Below are 23,928 nucleotides of genomic sequence, written 5' to 3' on the forward strand. Positions count from 1 at the left end.
CACGAAGGTCAGCCATCATCAAAAAACCACGAGCGCGCAAGAGAAGTGGCATAGAAAAAGTTAGCTATAATGGAACGCAGACTTCCAGGGCAGCGATGATTGGTACACTAACAGAGGGATGTCACTACCATATGCGCATACCGAGAAAAGTTTCGTCCACCACGCATGCAGACCGTTTTTTTAGGTCGCCTAAAAATATAAAAAATATAAAATTTAAATTTTCATTTATGTAAGTTAGCCCTATATTACTTTCACTTATAATTACTTTTCCAGCCTTCATCCCCATAAATGCCAAAATCAACGAAAAAGTCAAATGTTTACAACATCTACTTAACATACATCTTATCAATAATTCAGCGTCTTAAATTACCTAATCAAAATTAAAGTGCATAATCATTATGTTCGTCAGGCTGACAACTAACTAATCGACGAATCAGCGAGAAGCAGACGATGCTGACGAGCAGCACGTCTCTGACGTCAACAGCAGGGTCTTCTACAGACGTGGCGTGACGCATACCATCAGCATGACGCGCCTCAGCAGCATGACGCGCACTGCCACCAGCATGACGTGCGCAGCCATCATCGTCACCACCTTCATGGTCATCCTGTTCACGCCAGGTGAGTTTATGCCCGTGGTTTATTTTTATCTATATATATTTTCTTTACAAGCAATAATGTCACTGGTTTGCTTGAATCGCAAATTCACTAAAAACTTAAAAGCAAAGAAAAGTCCACAAAAATTCATAGTATCTTTAAAGAAAACGTTTCGGAGTCCAGCTCCATCGCCAGTTCGAAAATTCTAGAACACAGATAAATCAGTAATTAGTACAGTCAAGATTACAACAAAAAACCTAAGGTGTAAAACCTACCTATTTACAATTTCAAGCGGGTAAGAGCTAAACGCTAAATTCAAACTAGGCCTCTGTTTAGGGATGGCGACGGTAAGGATGTTGTTTATTGCTCCTTTCCATATTCCAGCCCTGCATCCGAAACTATGTCAAGAGAGCTAAAACTTTTCTTTGCGAAGTATTTCACATATGTTAATCTTCGTGTCATATTGGTCAACCATTTTAAAATCGGTTTTTTTAGGTACAAAGATACTCTCCCCATGCATATGCGATCGTCCCTAGTTTATAAATATAGTTGTGCACGATGTGCATCTGCGTACGTCGGGATGACGTCTCGCAATCTTTATTCTAGGGTCGCAGAGCATAGGGGCAGGAGTTGTGTAGAACTGGTAACTTACTGTCGCGCCCACCTCATTCGGCTGTGCGGGCTCACGCCGAGCAGTGAGAGGTTCCAGTTTCTGACAGTGACTTCAAAGTTTTAACTTCCAGTTCCGGTGTTTCTGATTTGCGCATATTAGAATTTTTGTATATTTTTAAACAGAGGCCTAGTTTGAATTTAGCTTTTAGCTCTTACCCGCTTGAAATTGTAAATAGGTAGGTTTTACACCTTAGGTTTTTTGTTGTAATCTTGACTGTAATAATTACTGATTTATCTGTGTTCTAGAATTTTCGAACTGACGATGGAGCTGGACTCCGAAACGTTTTCTTCAAAGATACTATGAATTTTTGTGGAGTTTTCTTTGCTTTTAAGTTTTCTTTTCAAGGAGTCGAACAATTCTTTAGATGACGGTCCTAGACCAAAAGGCAGATTTAGCCAATAATAATAATATGTTAACGACGTTTCGAATGTAGCAACCTTCATTTTCATAGTGGATAGTGAAAATAGTGAAATTTTGTAGGACATAAGTAGATAATAAAAGTAAATAGGATACAACAAAAAAATTTCGAGCCAGAAAGTCCATTCGAATACAATCTCAATTTTTTTTAGACAAATCCGGTAGTTTGGAAATAGATAGATGGGGTCCAATTAAAAATTAAGAGGGTTCCAGCAATCGTTGGTCGGTTAATGTTGTGCACCTCTGCGTAATGATGCTGGTTGAATTGAACCCCAGAAATTGAAATTTTGTTGTACGTACTTATCTCCAACAAAATTTCACTATTCGATGTTTCTCTTAACTTAAAAGTGAATGTTGCTACATTCGAAACGTCGTTAATATATTATAATTATTTGCTAAATCTGCTTTTTGATCTAACAACGTCATCTAAAGAATTATTCGACTCTTTATATATATAGTTGTACGCAATTATTTGACTCATGAGTTGTACGCATATAAGCAAGAAAATTCTACCATCGTGTAATAATAATATATTTTTCTATCTATGTATCTATGTGTTTCGAGTAGAGCCCTTCATTAAAACAAGTTTGAGTAAAACGGTCGTCGATTTTCAAGCTCATTGATTAAATCTTATACCGATTACTAGACAGCGAGATAAACTATCACGAAAGAAGTTTTGATTAAAAAAAAAACATTCATTTGCATCAAATTTGTCTCGTAGATTGATATATACGAGGCCAGTGACGGTATACGCGTGGCAAGTGCTGGTATATACGAGGCAAGTGCTGGTATACGCGTGGCAAGTGCTGGTATACGCGTGGCAAGTGCTGGTATACGCGTGGCAAGTGCTGGTATACGCGTGACAAGTGCTGGTATACGCGTGGCAAGTGCTGGTGTACGCGTGGCAAGTGCTGCTCGATGTTAACAATGCTTATCCAGCGTGAACGCATTCATTGCGTATGATCAGGCCATTTTCATGTACAATTCATTAAGAATAGTAGAGAGTTTAGAGTAAAATTTAATTATATGATTTTATTGAGAATTCTTTTAAATATTTGACTAAGAGAACGATTTATTCTGAACGATTTATTCTGATTTTAAAGCGGTTCTCACTTACATACCACGTTATAACCTATAAATAAAACGCTTATTTGATATTGAAAATACCGTTTCTCAATTACTGTAAGTCTTTTAGTACGTGATAAAATGAAGTGGTCGCACGGTTTAAAGTTTAGACATTAGCGAATATAAGCAAACGGAGTAGAAATTGATTGTCAGAAGAAGTATCAGTAAATAGAATGTTGTCATAGCAACCACAAAAACACGTCATTCTCATGCTCCTAATATTGTGTTAGGCGCCACTCTGAAGACGTATTGTGATGCCTGAGGCTTCAGCCGCGTAGAGTTTCTTCAAAGAATGATGAATTAATACAATTAAATGAAAATGTAACCAAAATACTAAGGTGATTAAAATACAAAAGATTTCGTTCGACTCGTTGAAAAAACAATCTAGAAAATTACTGATAAAAGGAATTCTCTGGTAGTCAATTAAGCGGGCATATAGGGAGAACTTCTGCCCACTCAACATAAGAGGAATTTTAATGCACAAAAATTTAGCGTATAGAAACGTACAGTTTTTAGTATCTACAGTTTAAATAAATGTTCACCGAAAATTAGTTGAAAAATGTATCGAGGTATGCGATGTTCTTTGATGAGTCTTCGCCATGGATTTTTTTAGTTCCACTTCATCACAGAAAAACTGCACTGTGTGAATATATCTATAAAATTTTAATGTTTCTCCGAAATTTGAAATTTGAAATTTTCATTTCATTAAATCTCTTTTTGCCTCTCAAAATTTTTGACCGCGATTTTTGAGAGTAACATTATTTGCAGTAATTTTATGGGTCATGAGACATTACTACGCAACAGTACCTCTTGATAAACAGCTGAACTGTATTTTCAATTGTCAGCCTGACAAAATACGGACTAAATATAATATATAATACGGACGAAATATAGTATGCTTTACAACATGTTTTAATTTTATCGGAATATCTATTTAGTTAATCATCAAAGAACTTACCTTGTGAATTGAAGTGCATGAGACTGAATGGGAAAATGATTGGTCGTTGGAAGAAATCAACTCAAATTTGATGTCCCTGGTTTAAATTGTCGATAGCGGACAGCTCTCTACCTAATTTTATTCTTCGAATTATGTTCTCAAAATAATGTTTATTTAAAATAATCTAATGATAATAGAAATAACGCATAAATTATTTATATCAAATACATAATGAACATAACGTCCGATCCTTCGCTCGAGATCAAAATGGTCGCTCTTCATCCGTGTCTGTAACATTCTCTCATATTTCTTGCTCTGTATTTTTATTTGATGCAGTGAGATTCGTCAGCGTCCGAACGGCATTGAGAACATGTACAAACAGTTCAAGTAGAAAAGAGTTGCATTGAAATACCTGAACATATTTTCTCGTGATATCCTTTACATTATCCTCTATGGCTATTCAAGGGACCTTCGAAAGTTCCGCCAAAAGCTCTGACAGGGACACCCGTGGGACCTTCAAAAGTTCCACCATAGACACCCGTGAGGACACCTTTGTAGAAAATTGTTAAGCGACCGTACTCAAATCACTTTGTTCAATAATCCGACATTCTTAAAATGAAGACCGAATTCTACGTTATAACTTAATCTTGTATGCCGATTATTCCACTGAAGACTTTTGCCCAGCTTGCATCTTGTTTCAATTCCTTGCTGACCCATGTAGTCTCAGTCTCGCCAGCTAGCTTCAGAGCCTGCACTACTTTAACCTTTCAAATGCTCGGCCAATGATACCCATGGGGACCCCATCAAAAACTCAGCCAGGACACCCATATGGAGGTGGCATTCAAAAGCTCTGGTTGGGACAGCAATTGGGCCACCCTTGCAAAACACTGCCAGGGACACCACACCAATTGGGACAATCATTTAAAACATTGTTAGGGACACTCATGGGGACACCTTTTTAAACCCTTTCAGGGACACCCAGGGGAACACCCTTTCAAACCCTTCCAGGGACACACATAGGGACACCCTTCAAAGGCTCTGCTGAGGACACACATAGGGACACCTTTTAAAAACCCTGCAAGGAACGCCCATGGGAACACCCTTCAAAGGCTCTGCTACCGTCACCCATGTGAAACTTTTATAAAAAGCTCTGCATTTCCTGGTCAATTCTTGTCGCCACTGCAAAAGATCAAATTTAAACTTCAAAGCTTCCATCTCTATTCCCAGGAAGCCACAGAGGATCGTGTTGACGGCACGCCGGAGCCTCGAAATGAATATCTAACAATGATATGAATCAGTGCCAGCCACCTCCAATCCTGGGGCGAACATGTTAAAATTACGACGTAAATCTAATATTGGGAGTTATAATGCTTATATAGTCCAGTTTTGATAATAATACAGATACAATTCGATTAATTATACATTATAATTAATTATAATAAATATAATAATAATAATAGTACAATAATAATAATATTATAGTAATTAATGAATTATAATACAATTTGATCAATTAATAAAAGATTACAATTTAATTATATTAATTTCTGGAAATGCAAAATGGACTCGAAGAATATTAAATTTCTCATATGAGTATCACTCTCTAATATAATTTTTAATCAATATTACTAGAATGTAATTAATGGGGTGAGTGAAGATAGTTTTTAAGCAAATGAGCTACAAGGACATCTTGCAATTCAACAGACCAACTACAGACTTTAATTTTGGAATAAATATCTAAATACTAATTGGAAAACAATGGGAGCATATATGATGAACAGCTGAATTTTGAACGAACATGACGTCCGTATTGACAAGCATTGAGGTGAAGATAGAAACTAAGTCGTCATAGAATGCCTAAAGCAGGCAAAATGTCTGGGAATGAAGTTCGGTTTTAATTCTCCCGCTAAGCAATGAAAGAAAACGTTACAGAAGTATATCTAAAAATTTTCGATCAGAAAATTATACTGTTAGCCGAAAATACTAAGATTTCTCACAATGACATTATATCAAAGACTCGAATATGAAATCAAACTTGCATGTAAGTACTAATGTCACCACTTATGAAAGGATGTTGGAGGTGCACGAAATGAAAATTAGTATCAGTACTAAACCTACGGTTTCCGTCTCATTTTCAATGAAACCGTTCAATGTCTCTTTTTTTCAAAAATTTAATGTAATTATACTGGAGCACCTGTCTTTAGACCGGCGACAGGAAAATCCAATCAATAACAGCAAATATTTGAAAAATAAGCTAAAAAAATGTCTAACAGATTCCGGAATAAGTCAAGTAAAAAAACAATGAAATCAGTAGAGCTCATCTCCCCTGGTCGGGTTATATAACGACTAACCCTTTTATATATATAGTGCATTTGCTCCAGTAAAATTTTAAATTTTTATGAACCGAATATTTAATTTTAAAAGTTATTTATATTTAATAATCGAGGATTGAGTATGAATTAATTTCCGTTTCAACATCGCAGTTCTAAAAATCAAGTACATATCATGTTTTCGAATTTTTTTTAGGAATATGTAGGATTTAAATTTAAAAAATCAAGTACATACCATGTTTTCTAATTTTTTCAGGAAGATGTAGGATTTAAATTTTAAAAATCAAGTATATAACATGTTTTCATTTTTTTTCATGAATATGTAAGATTTAGAGCTATAGTCACCCGTGTTCCACGACGCAACCGAGCAATTTTTGCTGTGGATTCTTCAGTGACTGATTCAATTTAAATAACGAACGAACTGTCCGCTGCAGCTAACCTCTTCTTCTAAGCAATGAATGCAATCGTAGCAGGGATCAAGATATGTTTGTAGTTCAGCGAACACACAGAAAATACATGACATTGAAACTCAGAAGTGGTTATTAAAAATTTGAAAAGCGTTTATTCATGAGCCACCAGAAAAGAACATGATTTTCAACATGGAATGAATACATAAAGAGAATGCATGACATTGAAACTCAGAAGTGGATATAAAAAATTTGAAAGGCGTTTATTCATGAGCCACCAGAAAAGAACATGATTTTCAACATGGAATGAATGCGGAACTTCTGATCGAGCTCAGACTTTAGCCTCCATCACATGAGGCTCGGTCTTGATGCAAAAATGTCAGCCATGATGCGCTATGGTCTCTCATCTCCTAATAAAAATGATCCCCACTGAAGCTTTGCCGATCTCATTTGTCGTACACAGCAGCGGCTTTATCCTTTCTATTCAATATATAACAAGGGGAAGGAAGAAAACACTTAACGTGATGCGGCTGGAGATTGCCAGCAATCTTTTATCTGCGGGAGCCAGAGGCAATGCTTAAGAGCCAGAGCAGTAGTCGTTGACTTCATTTTATCATTTCTGAGGAATTAAGAAAGAATCGTTTCATATTTTACGTAACTTAATAAAAGTTAGCAGAGGAAAATGTGCAACTAAAAAATAATATTATTCTCAAATTTTGTATCCCAAAAGAATTTTGCTATTAACCAAATTGGGAATAAATGAAATGTTGTTAATATTTTATTGTTCATTTACGTTATAACACCTCTTGTATTCATAGTTAAACTAGGATTTTAATCCCAACTTATGAACAAAACACAAGTATCGTAGTAAACATAAGTATGTATCACAGCACATACATGAAATGTAATTCACCTTCAAATTGTTTGATTGCTCTAAAAATGAAGACATGACGATACGTTTCCAAATCATACAGTCTGATATAAATTACTGCACATTATTCATGTCAATTCATCCACTCACGGTGCTTACTTAGTGTTTTGTTGCAGCCCTCGCGTCAATTGACTGCTTCAAATGCGTGTCTGTGAACGGCGAGAACCGAGCCTGTGAAGACCCTTTCCACAACAACTACTCCACCAGCATCCTCGAGAGCCCCTGCATGGCCGGCCGCAAGAACAGAGAAGGGCTCTTTCCTGCTACAGCCTGCATCAAACTCGCCGGGGAATACGGTGAGTCTACACGGGCGGGTTTGATGTGTGGGTAAATACGGTGAGCCGATGGAGGGTAGGGGGTAAATACGGTGAGCCAACACTGGGGTGGGTTTGATGTGGGGGGTAAATACGGTGAGCCTACACTAGGGTGGGTTTGATAGGGGGAGGGGATAAATACGGTGAGCCGATGGAGGGAGGGGGGAAGGGGGTAAATACGGTGAGCCAACACTAAGGTGGGTTTGACGTGGGGGGGAAATACGGTGAGCCTACAGTGGGGTGGGGTTGATGTGTGAGGGTAAATACGGTGAGCCTACACGGGTGGGTTTGATGTGGGGGTAAATACGGTGAGCCTACACGGGTGTGGGTTTGATGTGGGGGTAAATACGGTGAGCCAACACTGGGGTGGATTTGATGTGTGGGGGTAAATACGGTGAGCCAACACTGGGGTGGGTTTGATGTAGGGTAAATACGGTGAGCCTACACGGGTGGGTTTGATGTGGGGTAAATACGGTGAGTCTACACTGGGGTGGGTTCGATGCGGGGGTAAATACGGTGAGCCTACACGAGTGGGTTTGATTTGTGGGTAAATACGGTGAGCCTACACGGGCGGGTTTGATGTGGGGGTAAATACGGTGAGCCTACACGGGCGGGTTTGATGTGGGGGTAAATACGGTGAGCCTACACGGGCTGGTTTAGTGTGGGAAGGGGGGGGGTAAATACGGTGAGCCAACACTGGGGCGGGTTTGATGTGTGGGGTAAATACGGTGAGCCTACACTGGGGTGGGGTTGATGTGGGGGTAAATACGGTGAGCCTACACTGGGGTGGGGTTGATGTGGGGGTAAATACGGTGAGCCAACACTGGGGTAGGTTTGATGTGTGGGGTAAATACGGTGAGCCTACACTGGGGTGGGGTTGATGTGGGGGTAAATACGATGAGCCAACACTGGGGTGGGTTTGACGTGGGGGTAAATACGGTGAGCCAACACTGGGGTGGGTTTGATGTGAGGGTAAATACGGTGAGCCGATGGGGGGAGGGGAGAAGGGGAAAATACGGTGAGCCTACCCTTGGGTGGTTTGATGTGTGGAATAAATAAATACGGTGAGCCGACCCTGTTTAGACCGTTAAACCTCCATGATTATGATTAATGATTAGTCGAAAATAGTTTTTGTCCAGATTATGATGAACATGCCATGCGGTTAGTGTTCGGCAGAATTTTTACTTTTATAAAAATCATGTACATGGAAATAAGTATATAAATAATACTTTTATTTCGTGAACATATAAAACGTTAGGATGTGAAATGCATACACACTTTCTGGGTATTCAGACTCAAATTTCAACTGTAAACTCATTTAAAAATTCCACGAGTAACGTTCATCAGAGTTCTTAGTTCATTCTTATACCGGCAGACATTACAAGCACCGTAGGGAGACCTTCGTTACTCAAGACGTCTCATGTATGTTCATGCAAATTTAGCGCACGACAATTTATTTCGGAGCTCCAAAGCATCTCAAGCTATATTTTCAAACAGTGACAGTAAGACTACGGGGATAGACATCTTAAGTTAGACGATAACTACTCTTCGAATTCGTGTTAGACCTGATCAATCCTAATAATCGCTTAAAAACGTATTATTCGCATATAGTATTCTACCTTCGACAAATATCATTCGTGGGTGCGTTTTAGCGTTCTTCATCGGACAATAGAAAACGTCCTGACATATGAATCGAACAATAATTATTGTAGAGCGATGTATCTATATGATAGATCATATTCACATTATGCACTTGCGCAGTGTAATAACATCAAATTTATCATGCGACTCGTCTAAATACATTTATACTGTATCGAGTGTACAACAGACTTTAGCCTTGAATTAGTTTCCCCTAACAAATAAAGTTTAGGAAGGGAACAGAGTTCATCTGTCGCCCCACTCCCGAAGTTAGGACTCGTGTGGTCGACTCGCCTGATATTCTCGACAGCAGCAACGAGTCGCGGGAGCTGTCCTGAATTTTCAATGCAGCAGTTTGTCTTCGACTCCCCTCCCCCCAGTACGAGCGACTTACTTTCTCTTCAATGCAATTCAGGGATCACTTTCTCTAACGGTCCGCTTTTGCAGGTTCTCTTTATTTATAATTTATAATCCAACTCGGAACTAAAAATAAGAAACTGAGCAATTTAAACGAGTTGCACTGACCGAGACCGAAACTTGGTGGGCATTGGTTGGAAATTCCGCGTACATATTTCATAACTTGTTTCACAATCTGCGTTGCTCAGCAATGTGGGAAAAAGCGCTCGTTTACATAGTTTCCTGTATACAAATGCACGCACACATACGCTTAGTATACCCACTTGTGAGGTCACTGAGGTCACAATAGTTCCCTCCAGAATCCATTAAATGCGAATCGAAGTGTGGATTTGAAATGTTGTAGGAAGAACTAAGATTAAACATTACAGCGAGTCATAACTGACGTGACCAAATACATCAAACTATTCCAGTTCAACGAAAAATATCCATAGCGCTATCGAAGAAGTGATGAAACAACTTTTTCTGAATAGTTTAATTTTTAGTTGCAACGAATAACTCTACGGCAGATTTACTTACGAGATTCGGAAGCGCTCATTAGTCTCCTTTACAAGGTTTTCGTAGGAGGTAGTAAACCAGGTACTGATCGATGGACCTCATTAGACCTCTTGAAATTACGAGAAACTCATGCAACGACTGAAAGGAACCGGCGTCTCTGGCTTGAGTGACGTAGACCTGGAGACGTGGCTTGAGTGACGTAGTCCTGGAGACGTGGCTTGAGTGATGTAGTCCTGGAGACGTGGCTCGAGTGATGTAGTCCTGGAGACGTGGCTTGAGTGATGTAGTCCTGGAGACGTGGCTTGAGTGACGTAGTCCTGGAGACGTGGCTTGAGTGACGTAGTCCTGGAGACGTGGCTTGAGTGACGTAGCCTTCGGCTAATTAGCTGTAATTTCTACGTCTCTGATTAGCTGCGACAGAGCTGCCCCTTTAATTGGATTTTGGCCTTCTATTAAAGCAGTTAATTTTAAAAGCAGTAGTTTTTATTGACAGTTTTCTCATTAAAAATTTCATAAAATGAGCTAAAATGACTTTAAGAGAAGACGAATTTCAACAACGTACGATGAGAATTTGTCAAGCACATTTGAAATTAGCAGCCAATATTCGTCGATTTTCTTCGAATTATTTTCACGAGATGCGGTCCGTTAAATTTCTTTGTTCTTAAAAGCCATTTAACCGGTTCGTAAAAATCCCTTTCATTGAAATGGCTCCATCATATCTGATTTACAGCTCACAAATCCTTATTTCGTACGTGAATTTTGTTTGTTATCCAACCTTGGGAGTTTGAAAAATTTGTTTTACAGAAAAACAGGCAACCTTAATTGTACTTACACATACCTAGGTTGGGTTTGATGTGATAATAAATCACATATGAATCATCATTTGATTAATTTCCTACTTCTCACTCATCCACGTTTTAAGTTAGTTACTCAAAAATACCCAAATTAAACCCATGTTTAACTAATGATTAACCAATAATAGTTCAATTTTTTCGTTGTTGCGTTCTCCCATGTCAGGTTAACATATAGAATGATTCTTCGCACATTTTTTCGCGCATAGAGGAAAGTTTTCAGTTCGTGTATCCGCAATTCTTTCATTCGAAACCTGATCACTCTTGCAGCTTGTCAGTTCTTGAATTGAAAAGTCAGTTACACTCGCGGCTGATGCCTGAAAATGACATTCGATTCCTTAATTTGGACGCACTCGTCCATCGAAAGAAAGGCTTTTTGCTTTCTCTGTAAAAACATTGCCGATGGTTGGAAAAAAGGACACAAAACGACTTAACCTAAATCAAAATAAATAAATGTAGGAAACAAAAGTCCTGTAATTCTACAGTGAAGCTTCTAGTAATTTCCAACGTAAGTTGATTAAACTATTCATAATGGTAAAAATGGTTAGCATATTATTACCATAATGGTAATCATGCACAATTACGAATAAGTGCACATCACTGACAATTAAGTCAACAAATATTCGGTCGTGTGCCAGGGGATGAATTTGGATGAATTATGTGACTAATTTGGATATCCGTAGCACCAAAGTACGTTATAAAATTTTAACTAATGCTGATTCACAACAAATTCTTCACGTTCACGCTGCACATGTAAGCAATTGAACACCATAAAAATGTGGAATGGAAATCCCTCAGTTAGCTGACTTTGATGCATCACTTGGACCGTTGACATGGAACGCTCAATATAGGAGACAGTTGCCAGACTGAACCTTAGCCTTACCTAAAAAAAATTAGATCAGTACTCACTGAAGTGAGTGACAGAGAGCGCATTTTCTCGTCGACGAAAAAGTGAAGTCACGGACGGACAGACAGACGGACGAACGGACGGACAGACGGACGAACGGACGGACGGACGGACATGACGAGCACAATAGCGTCTTTTTTCCATAAAAGAGAAAATGCGCTAGAAAGACCTAGGAAATTTTAGAGACCATTGGTGCAAAAAATAACACACTCAAAAAAACAGTTTTGCGGAACTTCTGTCTCTTGTGTAATCTGTCTGTTAGCTCTTGTGCTTCCTATCATATTTTCTTCCTTGTAAAGTGACAAAAAACGATTAATGATGAAAATTGTGTTTTCGGGTGTAATTGCTTGTTAATGGCACATCCTAATCTTGGATCATTTCCGCAACACCTCTGAACACCAGTATACGTTCTATTTATGTACGTTATCATATCACTTACCTTAACGCTTCGTTAAGAAGTCACTTCTAACTCCGCATGCAGCGTTGCACTGTATATTAATCACGTGGTTCATCACTTATTAATTATATAACATGAATTCCAAATCTTTGCTGATTATAATGTGTAAGTTCAAGAAAATTGTTCAGACGCTGCAAATATGTACCATGAACATTACTTAGGAGAAATAATTTCTCGCGAGACGCCCAAATTTTTGGGTCTAGTCAAATAACAAGTTTTGGTAAACTTCTTCTGAAACACGAAACTGAGGCGATGAAACCTTACTGCTGATATTTTATAAATTGTAGCTACTTTCGAGTAGTCTTCTACATATAAAAGTTACGGAAACTACCAAATTACGAATCAGGTAGCCAAAATAAAAATTTTCGTATGTCTCGCCCTCTTGCTGCTAACGGGAATCGTAAAGCAATTATATCTGTTGAAATTACCAAAATTGAAAAAAAGTTTCCGGATTTTGCCCAAGGTGATCCTGAAAGTCGACCGTCGGTGTCACTGAGAAGAAATCGTGCACCACATCCTGAAGCACAGGAATGATCAGATAACTTATTGCCAAAATATACAACAAATATATTTGATGATATATAAATATTCTCATAAAAACCTATTTAATAAATTCCGTTCAATATAGTATGACGTATTTTTTTACAATCTTGACATGTACAGAGTGAATTAGCTTTTCTTCATGCTGACACAACTTGGCAGCCAAAGACTATAACAACCATGATGTTTTACAGACCATTTCTTGTAATATACTATGCTCTCCAACCCAAAAAGTTCGGGTCTGAACATGTCTTGATCAGTACATATTGTGATATGCCGCAAGTTTTAGCCATAACCTGTTCTCTTCGACACACATTGTATTGTGTTGTAATTTCTTGCACATTTTTCTCACTCATGTAAACTCACACATGTTTACCTTTGATTTTTTGTATCTAACCTTGAATAACTGTAAATTTGCCGTTTTACAATAATAAGTAGGATCTTGCACTGGAGGATCACTGATCTTGCAATCAGTGAGGCCGTGTGTACCGTGTACAGAAGACGAACACGGTAACCGGACAACCTTGGTGGTCCGCAGTTGTGCACTCGATTCCGGAACCATCACAACCGATACGGAGCTTGTCCGCATGTCGCACTGCGGAGCGTTTTATCTCAACCAGTGGTAAGGCGGATTTTACGATATCATCAACTCTATGGTAGAGTAAATTTTGCATGCCTTTTCTAAAATTAAAAATATTAAGGCTATTTCAACGTTGTCATATATAACGTGTTAGAAAGTCGAGCGACTTTCCTATTCTCAAGCGACTGTCAAGGTAAGGCAGATTCCAAGAGTTACTTCTCAGATGGTGATATAGCTTTACTTTACCTCTGTGCCTCCGTGACCGGGAGTGATGTATGATGCTATGCAATATGTGTATTGATTACTGAACGATAATATTAAAGTAATTAATCGTTGAATACCTTCATAATTATAGAGACGCTGACAAAATTTTGTTATGTGTAGAAATGCACGTTAGAGAAACGCACCCTCTTTAGCAATAAATATTTAACTGTGCTCACTCCAGTAATTAGCACGCAACTAGCCTGAATGTTTTAGAATTGCATGAAATTTATACTCTCCACGCTTCTATTGTGACTAATTCTTGATCGCCTTAATACTGTTGTGTGTGTTGTTGTTCTACTACATGTATTCCAGTCTATATGGATTTTGCTTTAGTATGCATGCATAATTTTGAACGCGCATTCAATGTTTCCATTACACATCTACTGTACCTTCCATATTCTATCTTATGCAGACAGGCAATATAATACTTCCTTTCTTGACCAAATTTCTGGTAAATTCATTTTACTTCCTGCAGCGATAATTACACGTCAAATATGAAGTCTTTACACGGACTGAGATCCAGATCGAGGTCGTTGTTTATGGACACTTTTATGAAAACATAATGATCCTGGAACGGTTCGGCCGAACCATTATTCACTGATGTTACATGGTGAGAGAGGCGTACAAACAATATACAACCTTAATTTGAATAACATTAATACGTCATACGTGTAATCGAGTGTTCTCACGATTGTACAAAAAAATTATGACATTTGGTTTGTATGAAAGGTACTCATCGTTTAGAAATCATGTTAGAGTTTATAATTTTTTGAACCAAAGCAAATGATGATGTCGCAAAACTTCTCTAGCTACTCTATGATCATCGGAAAAATTAAAATCCTCGTCTGCTGAGGAAAGTTGGAGAAACAAAAATATAAACGAATTATTTTTTTTTCAACGTTGAATGGTCCTAAAAGTTTTTGCTAGCAACGAACATCTTTATGGCGAAACATTGCGGACTCGTAAGCTTTGGTGCGGGCACTGGCGTTTGATGGCTGGCCCAAGTTTGGTTTTGTTGCGCTTGCCTTAAATTTACGACCGCCTCTAACTGCCCGAAATTATCCCGTCTGAAGTTCTGTCCCGTGCCATTCTGTGCAGGGATGCCATTTGTTCCATAGCGAGCAGCATAACTGTGCATTATTTTCAAATAAGAATATTATTCGACATTCAATTGTTTTAAAATTCATGAGTAAGAAATCGCAAATTTTGGCTGCATTACTACAATATTTCGAATAATGTTATCAGGTTAGAATTTTCAATAGTTTTTTATCTGTTTAGGGCGGTAACTGTTTTGCACCGAACAAGCGAACGTAGCATTCGGGATGTTAATATACAGTGCGATATTTGGACTATACAACATTCATTATCAAGTAATTAAAGTATGTTTATAATTATATGACATTAATTATGAAGTGATTCTCTCGCAATCATTCGTAGCATTCGGCATCAATCAACTGGTGACTTAATATTTTTTCTTCCTACCTAGACCCGAATAGTTCATTGCATTTAAACATCACTTCAAATATTTTCCCCCCTACATATCTTGACTTGACAAAGTAAACTGTTATATGAACGATAAAAGTCGTTAACAAAAACATACGAATAATATACGGCAGTTATTCGTGAGCAAACATGCCCGAGTCCGAGTATGCTAGCCACGCATCTCATGATGGCGGTTGGAAGCAGCGGCACAGCATCAAAAATGCGCGGTGATGGATAGTTGCGGTGCTTTATGAAAGAATGCGGTGTCTGTAGCAATGTGGTGCGACTCTGGCTTTAGGAGAATACGATCTTGTTATTAAGCCAGCCTGTGCGAGACATATTGTATCAGCGTTAAAAAATACTAGGCGGGAGCTACGCGAGATATGCGGGACTCAGTTGCGTGCTCTGCAATGATGAGGTGTGTCGCCAACGGAGGAATCGGTTTTCGGGGCGAGATGTGACAGCAGGATGTGGCGTGACAGCATGATGTGGCTTTGAAAAGAAAGATGTTGGAGTTCCAAATCTGTCGTAAATTAATTCCATGGATTACAACTTTACAAATTTGGCATTTATCAATTAGTCGTTAGAGTTAAAATGACTTTGGAGAAGTTGAGCCCTGTTGTAAATTACTTGACTTTGATTTATTATAAAAAGTTGACATGTAGGCCTTTCATGAGAAAAGGATAACACACATAGTTTAGCGTTAATTTCATTTCTGTTTTGGGAATTAATGTTTGTTAAATTACTTTCAAAGAAGCTTCGGTTATATATATTTATTTTACCCTTATTCGCCAAACAACTGTTACAAATTAAGGTTTTATGTTAAAATGTGTCTCCTACCATCAAGAAAAGGCAATCATTATTCTTCATTTCGATAAACGATATTTAAAAAAATATTGAGAATTCATTAGCTAAATTTATTCATTTAATCTTATGCCTAAAATTAACTTAAAAAAAGCTTCATATATTATGTCTATTATAGTAAAAACAAACTTTCATGATGATGCAAGCACAATTTTCAAATTAGATTTTTTAATAAAGTTCTCTTTTCGAAGGAGAAAACAAAAATGTTCCACAAGCCTAGCATATATATATGTCCGTTTTGGCTATTTTAAAATGTTTTTCGTTTTAGTTGTTATCTTGTCTCATAATATAAGTTCAAACATTCAATAATGCAGCTTGATTTCATTACTTTCATGATATTGATTCAGTCTTGATATTTTTGAGATCCATCTCATGAGAGAGATTACACATTACATGAGATTACACCTCATTTGATTTTGTTTGAGTTACTCTAGTTTCATCTGTCGGCAGGGTTCTTGTGAAGTTTAAGGCCCAACGCTTTGTTTCAATAGATCCAGTTTTCTTTGTGTAGGAGTTATTTAGTGCCGTATTGATAATGCTACGGACTCGTGCAACACCGATATATAGGCCTTGTCAGGTTACACACTCCATTCGCTCGCCTAGTTTACCCATTGGGTAGAAATACTATACTAAAGACAGAATAATAAATGGACATAATGTGTCACAAAAATTAACCTTTAAGTTAGGAATAACATATTAAGAGACCATTAGTGAAATGTTTTGAGAAGATAAACCCTTTAGGTAGGAATAACATATTAAGAGACCATTAGTGAAAAGTTTTTGGGAAGCTGAACCCTTTAGGTAGGAATAACATATTAAAGATACATTCATCAAAGGGGGAACCATTTCGGGAAAGATTGACATACCTTCTGGTAGGAATAACATATGAAGAATGCATGCATCAAAGGGTTCAGTGTGTTGGAAAAGATTAAAGTACCGGGCGCCTGCAGCAGACACTGGCGTGAGCGTCGTGGTGCGGGACTGCGCCCTGGACAGCGGAACACTGACCACCGACACCGAGATCATCCGCATGTCGCACTGCGGCAGCTTCAAGCTCGAAGGAAAGTAAGATAAAATTCATAAACGTATAACAAATAAAATGCTTGAGAATTTCGTTCTAAGTTAACCTAATGCGAGGAAAAGTTTGCACGCAGTGAGAGAGGGCAAAAAGTTTTGTAAATTGTAAGCTTGAATGTTAAGAGAAAGTAGAGCGACACATAAATTTGGTTTAAAGATTTAAAATTCTTTAAAGAACCTATAACTGGGAAAAGATCTTCCCCAGCTAATGTAAATATCATGGAAATGGCGGACGGATTCATATGGCAACTGATTTTTCTTCGGCATCTTGCAAAAAAGTTCAGAGTTAAGTTGGGAGTAACATTGAATGAGAAAAAACAAAGCGGAATCGGATTTAGAAATCTTATGGTCTCTTTGGGCACAATTATGCCACTCTTGACGCCAATGCTGCCTTCTCGATCGACCTAGAGATACCAGGAAGGCATTCTCCACCGCTCCTTGGAGATTTTGTTAAGGAGCTCTCGACGCAACAGTTCAGGTAATTCTTACACTTGGTGTACTCCCACTCAATATAATTGTTTAGAAGGTTGAGGTCAGTTTAAGTTGGTTTGTGAGACAATACGTATGACGGTGAGAGAAATTCTTCAAGATGCATGCCTCGAGTTCCTTCCTCTAGCTTTTATTTGGCTTTGACTATTGTTATTAAATAATGACTCGTGTATGATTCCTATCTGCAGACATTTTTAACGAAGGTTACAAAAACAAAATGTTCATTGGCGACGGACCTTATAGCAAACCAGTGACGTCTGGACTGGTTGCAACCATGACTGTAAGCAAATTATCAGTCGCTGATTATTGTGTTGAATAATCGAAAATGATGATACTTGTTTATAGCAGCAAAGAAAGTAGCAGAAATTATGGCCACAAAGAAAGTGGCAGAAATTATGGCAACAAAGAAAGTGGCAGAAATTATGGCAATAAAGAAAGTGGCAGAAATTATGGCAGCAAAGAAAGTGGCATAAATTTTTACAGCAAAGAAAGTGACCGAAATTATGGCAGCAAAGAAAGTGGCAGAAATTCTGGCAACAAAGAAAGTGGCAGAATTATGACAGCAAAGAAAGTGGCAGAAATTATGGCAGCAAAGAAAGTGGCAGAAATTATGGCAGCAAAGAAAGTGGCAGAAATTTTTACAGCAAAGAAAGTGACCGAAATTATGACAGCAAAGAAAGTGGCAGAAATTATGGCAGCAAAGAAAGTGGCAGAAATTATGGTAGCAAAGAAAATGGCCGAAATTATGGCAGCAAAGAGTGTGGCAAAAACCATAGCGACAGAAAATGTGGCTTAATTATGGCAGCAGAGAATTCGGTAGAAATTATGGCGGCGGAGAATGTGGCAGAAAATGTAACGAATTTAGCTGAATAATTTAGCGCTCATGCATTCATTTGGTTTCCTGCCATCAGAGTAATAAACAAATAGCAATTTATTTGAAGAGAACAAAGTTAAAATTACTTCATCTTCTCTCGGTGCTATTTAAATTTACAAATTACATTTTTTGCAACCGAGCAAAAAATTTGATTAGCGCAATTTTAGTCAATTTGCTGGTAAAGTAACCGGGGATTTATAATGAAAGCAAGAAAATTTCAAGCATATTTTTAACTTTTGACAAGTCTTCGTAGCTAAAATCTTGCTGTTCAACTAAAAAATGTTTCAAAAACAGTTGGGGTAATCAGAATTTCGTTAGTAAAAGTAATAGAAATACGGACACAAAAATTCTCAGTGAAATACTTATAGAGTGACAGTAGTTTTTCGTCTCAACTTCAGTGCACAAAAAGGTTAAGTGCAGCAACTTTGCTTTGAAACCGTCGCAAAGTTGCATATTTCGGTAAAATTTCGAGATGAATTCCGTTTGAACGTTAAGAATACATTTTAAGCGTAAGACCGGATTTCCAGATATTATGTCCTTGTCCATGAAAAGGCGGTAGCGCTTACAATGCTCTAACATCTCCTTAACTTCTAATAAGACGGCCTATCAAAATTAGCGAACAATTTACATTTACATCTTTTTTTTCGTCCCCAAATGCAAAGTTATCACGACGCTCAAAGCTTCCAGGAAAATGTATTGGTCAAAAGGTCCAAAGACTGACTCAATTTATACACGTACCTCTGATACGTCCATTCTTACCGGGCTGGAATAGATCAGGATGCCTCGGAAAAATATAAAACTTGCATCGGTATTTAGACAAAGTCTTAGTTATTTCTTTGATTGTAAATTTTAGCTTTTTCGGCTTAAGAGGATGCAAAGTTACTCGCAATTTAATCGTCCACTTGACATGTTAACCGTCGGCGAACCAGTGACAAGTTCGGCATTATATATATCACGATCAGATTTGAACAGTTAAATTGTTTCATGATGGGGATATCAGATAGAAAATATAACGCTGTAAATTTTGAGTAATTTCTATACTGTTACAGACCGTAATATCAAGGATAAAAATACCTTTTATCAGAATGGATGAAACATTTCAAATAAATTAGACTCCGGATTAATGTTTCGTTTCACTTAAATTGCTATGCATGCATTATATGTATACTTACGCAACTAAGTCCGATTACAGCAATTCCACAGTTCAATTGATTAAATTTTTATGTACTTTAAGTCTAATTAATTAAAGTTTCAATTTCTCATCCTATAATACCTTTTAATCTTTTCCTTGAAGTTAATGTATTAATCGACCGGAAGTTATAAGTTTGCTCACTTTAAATGGGGTTTGATTGTAAATTGGTATATTGATGCCAACGTCACTGAAAACTCTATTAAACATGCATGGTTTTCCTTAATATAGTGGAAGATTTGTTTAGCATTCACATCATTTCAGTACTCTCGATCCTGGTCTACAATATTTTCGATGTCAGCAATGATATTTTTCGATATTTATCGAGCATTTATTTACGAGTTTCGATATTTATCGAGCAGTTTACAATTTTGCCATTATTTCCAACATAATCAAGTGAGATAGAGTTATTATCAACTGTTAATAGCGCTTGGTGTCGTTCTTGCTTCTCCTTGTTATGAATTGCGGAGTACAAAGTTCCATATAATGTTCACCAGAAGGTTCAAAACATTTAACTCAGTTGTGCTCGGACATAGCTTCATAGACTGCAAGCACGTCCAGGTCGTTAGAGGCTCGCCACCATCGCAGAGAACGCGCGATGCCGTCTTATTAGATTAAATTATTAACTTATATTTTATTAAATTATGTTATCTAGTAATTATTAATTAGTTATTATATTAAATTCGGGCGCAGGGTGCAGCGGAGGTCGCCGTGCCGGTAATAAGGCTTGGCAGCTCATCAGCGTCGTTACTCCTGATGAAGAAGCTGATGAGATGTCGCTGACACCCGGCACACTGCGCCGACCCTATTGATGCCGTCCATATTAGCATGCCGCCCCTTATTGGGATGATGTCCTTAGGATACCATCCTTATTGGGATGCTGTCCTTAGGATACCATCCTTATTGGGATGCTGTCCTTAGGATACCATCCTTATTGGGATGCTGTCCTTATTAGGATGCGGCCCTTATTAGGATGCGACCAATTTAAGCGTTTGGAGCTAAACCTTCCAAGCGTTCCGTTGTCATAAAATCGCTTACAATGTTTAGCAGCATGTCAAGCATGATGAATGTTTTAGAAGTTAAGCTTGAAAGTTGTATAGATTTTCATAAATTCATGTCTTAGTTTATAGTTAATTGATCCATTATCTCTGCTTGTAGCTCTAGCAAAGGATTATTGAATGTGCTTCTCTTTTTTGAACATTTTGATATATTCAAAGTGCTACACATAAAACTCAAAAGTTATAATGCTCTGAACATTTTTCACGGACTTATAATATTTCAACACCACTGCCATATGAACGCTGAGGTGTTTTACATGCAGATATGTTAACGACATTTTCAAGCTGCCAAACTGAGAGGCAAATCGCATAAATTTCTATGATTGACGACAGAGCACAACAAAACAGTGGTATATCTTTTCCATTGGTATGGTTTTGAAGTTTAGATGATTCAGATAATATAATATAGTAAATATACCATATTCATAATATGGATATATACATAATACATACCATTTACATAATATACCTGCTACGACACGCGACTGCCTCTCGTTTTTTTTCCCCTCGCAGGTACGTACGTGGTTGCCTGCGAAGCTGTGACGATGCCGATGGCTGCAATTCTGCTGCATCGTCGTTCCTGAATTTCGGTCTTCTTCTCCTAACTGTTTTGGTGGCGCACAATGTCCGACGCTGAAATGATGAACTACAGATTATTCGGTTTATTTGCTGTTATCCTTTATCGTCTCAACGTCGTATGTCAGATCACTAGCTGACTTCACGCCTAAGTTTTGGAATCTTTGGAAGAATTTCTTTAGTGTTGCATGTACTCATGATTGGATGCAATTTGTAAGATATCTCAGTTTGATCCATTAGCCTTGGGCTTAAGATATCTTTATCGCACAGCCTCCTCAGTATACGTTTTTTGTATGTCGTTATAGTACATACCTTAATGGCATCTCAGCAGCAGGACATCAAAAGCCCTGTCTCAGAGAACATATGCATTATTTCAGTTCTGGTACTGTTTTACTGTGGACTAGTCCCAGCAAACGTTCCGGTGCTGACGCCAGTTTACGGTCTTGTGGCCAGACTTCACTTCCGGGTGTTTGCTGCTGGCGTTTCTCAAGTCCTCGACAAAGTGATAAAAATCCCATAACCTCGAGGACCGACACCCCTGAGGGCCCAACGCCAATAGCCTTTCTGGCCGAAAATTGTTGCGTGTGTTGCAGGAGTTGAAGACCAACATCCACGAGACCAACTATATTGTGTGGAGGATTAATGGATGAAATGGGTGATGTGTGGAGGATTAATGGCTGAAATGGGTGATGTGTGGAGGATTAATGGATGAAGTGGGTGATGTGTGGAGGATTACTGGCTGAAATGGGTGATGTGTGGAGGATTAATGGCTGAAATGGGTGATGTGTGGAGGATTAATGGCTGAAATGGTTGATATTTGGAGGATTACTGGCTGGGATGGGTGATGTGTGGAGAATTACTGGCTGAAATGGGTGATGTGTGGAGGATTACTGGCTGAAATGGGTGATGTGTGGAGGATTACTGGCTGAAATGGGTGATGTGTGGAGGATTAATGGCTGAAATGGGTGATATGGGGAGGATTACTGGCTGAAATGAATGTTGTATGGATTAAATGGATTATGTGTCGTTTTAGAGAAGTAATAACTGGGATAAACACCAATTAAAGCGCTTAATCCAGATTTTATACGATAGATTCACTGTGCGATTAAATCGTATTGGAAGCCTTTGAAGTCGTGAACCAACACGGAATAATTCATTGTTAAACAACACTGTCTGCTAGAGCAGGTTTCCAATATCCTCCTTTGAATAAAATTAAATAATTTAAGTCGATTTAAAAATTGGGACTTGAGGTTAACTGGTTGTGCATGTTTAACAGGCAATTCTTTAGTTTCCAATGCCATAATTCAAGTTGTTTGCCAACTTAATGGATGAAAGTTGCAAGCATCGTTTGCAGACTTCACCTTCATTCACCTTCAACAAAATTATATAATTTAAGTCGATTTAAAAATTGGCACTTGAGGTTAACTGGTTGCGCAGGTTTAACTGGCAAACCTCTAGTTTCCAATGCCATAATTCAAGTTGTTTGCCAACTCTACAAATGGATGAAAGTTGCAACCATCGTGTGCAGACTTCGTCTTCATTGCAAGCCGCAGCGCACGCAATTGAATGATTGTATGAACAAGGCAAGCGCGCCGTGATCTGCCGTAGTCAATTCTTCGAATTACTTTATGGGTTTAATTCGATAAAGTAATATTCTGATTTAATTCAATGTTAATTTTTTGAATTGTAAGTAATCTAAAAATATGGAGAAACTCGTATAATCGAGTATTAGGCTGAAATTATTTCGTTTATGAGAAAATTTTTGCAATAAAAATACATATTGTAAATAAATGTGCTTAATTCAGTGATGGGAAATTGTCAAACTAATTTTGGGGCACAACTAACAAGCATTGGGGCACAAAACATCAACCAAGGACTGTTGTGTACTTGTGATGGCCTTAGGCCGTTAAATGAATTTTTCTGACAAGGTGCTGTTCATTTTTCTCTGAGAGTCTCTCATGTTATGGACTTCATAAATGCAGTTTTACTTCGAAAACTGAGATGAGGAGGCATTTTTCAATCCATTTTCTTTTCTCCAAAAGACTGTGAGAAAAAAAATCCGGAACATTTGTAAAAATATCAGGAAATATCAGGATCTTGAGATCGAGAAGGATACATACAGCAGGATAAAGCACCCAATTGAAAAGCAAGCAAAAAACAAATTCTGGGTTCATTTATATTCTTACATTTGTTATATAAACTATATATCTTGAATAAATATATTTACTATATATTTTTCTTCGACTTCAGATAATGATTATACAGCAGTTATCTGTCTGCGATGATTAACAGTTACGGCAATTCCTTGAACATCTGTAAAATATTCAGTCGCGGGATTTACTACGTAAGATGTGGTGCAGCCCTCGTTAAATGTTCGATTGAAATATTAAAGGAGAAGTTAAACAAAATTAAATCCGGTAAATATAAAATAAATTACAGACT

At 37.9% G+C, this 23,928-nt stretch overlaps 1 protein-coding gene across 1 annotated transcript; it reads left to right on the forward strand.

Moving 5' to 3' along the window:
- Positions 1–590: 590 nt before the first annotated feature.
- LOC108675243 lies at positions 591–21,762 on the forward strand. The gene is made up of 4 exons (XM_018163237.2): positions 591–618; positions 7,531–7,710; positions 17,174–17,288; positions 21,424–21,762. Exons 1-4 carry the CDS (start codon positions 597–599, stop codon positions 21,545–21,547), a joined length of 441 nt encoding a protein of 146 aa, XP_018018726.2. The 5' UTR covers positions 591–596; the 3' UTR covers positions 21,548–21,762.
- The last annotated feature ends 2,166 nt before the right edge of the window (positions 21,763–23,928 follow it).

This window comes from Hyalella azteca, unplaced genomic scaffold, assembly GCF_000764305.2.
Source record: "Hyalella azteca isolate HAZT.00-mixed unplaced genomic scaffold, Hazt_2.0.2 contig2100, whole genome shotgun sequence".
NCBI lineage: Eukaryota > Metazoa > Arthropoda > Malacostraca > Amphipoda > Hyalellidae > Hyalella > Hyalella azteca.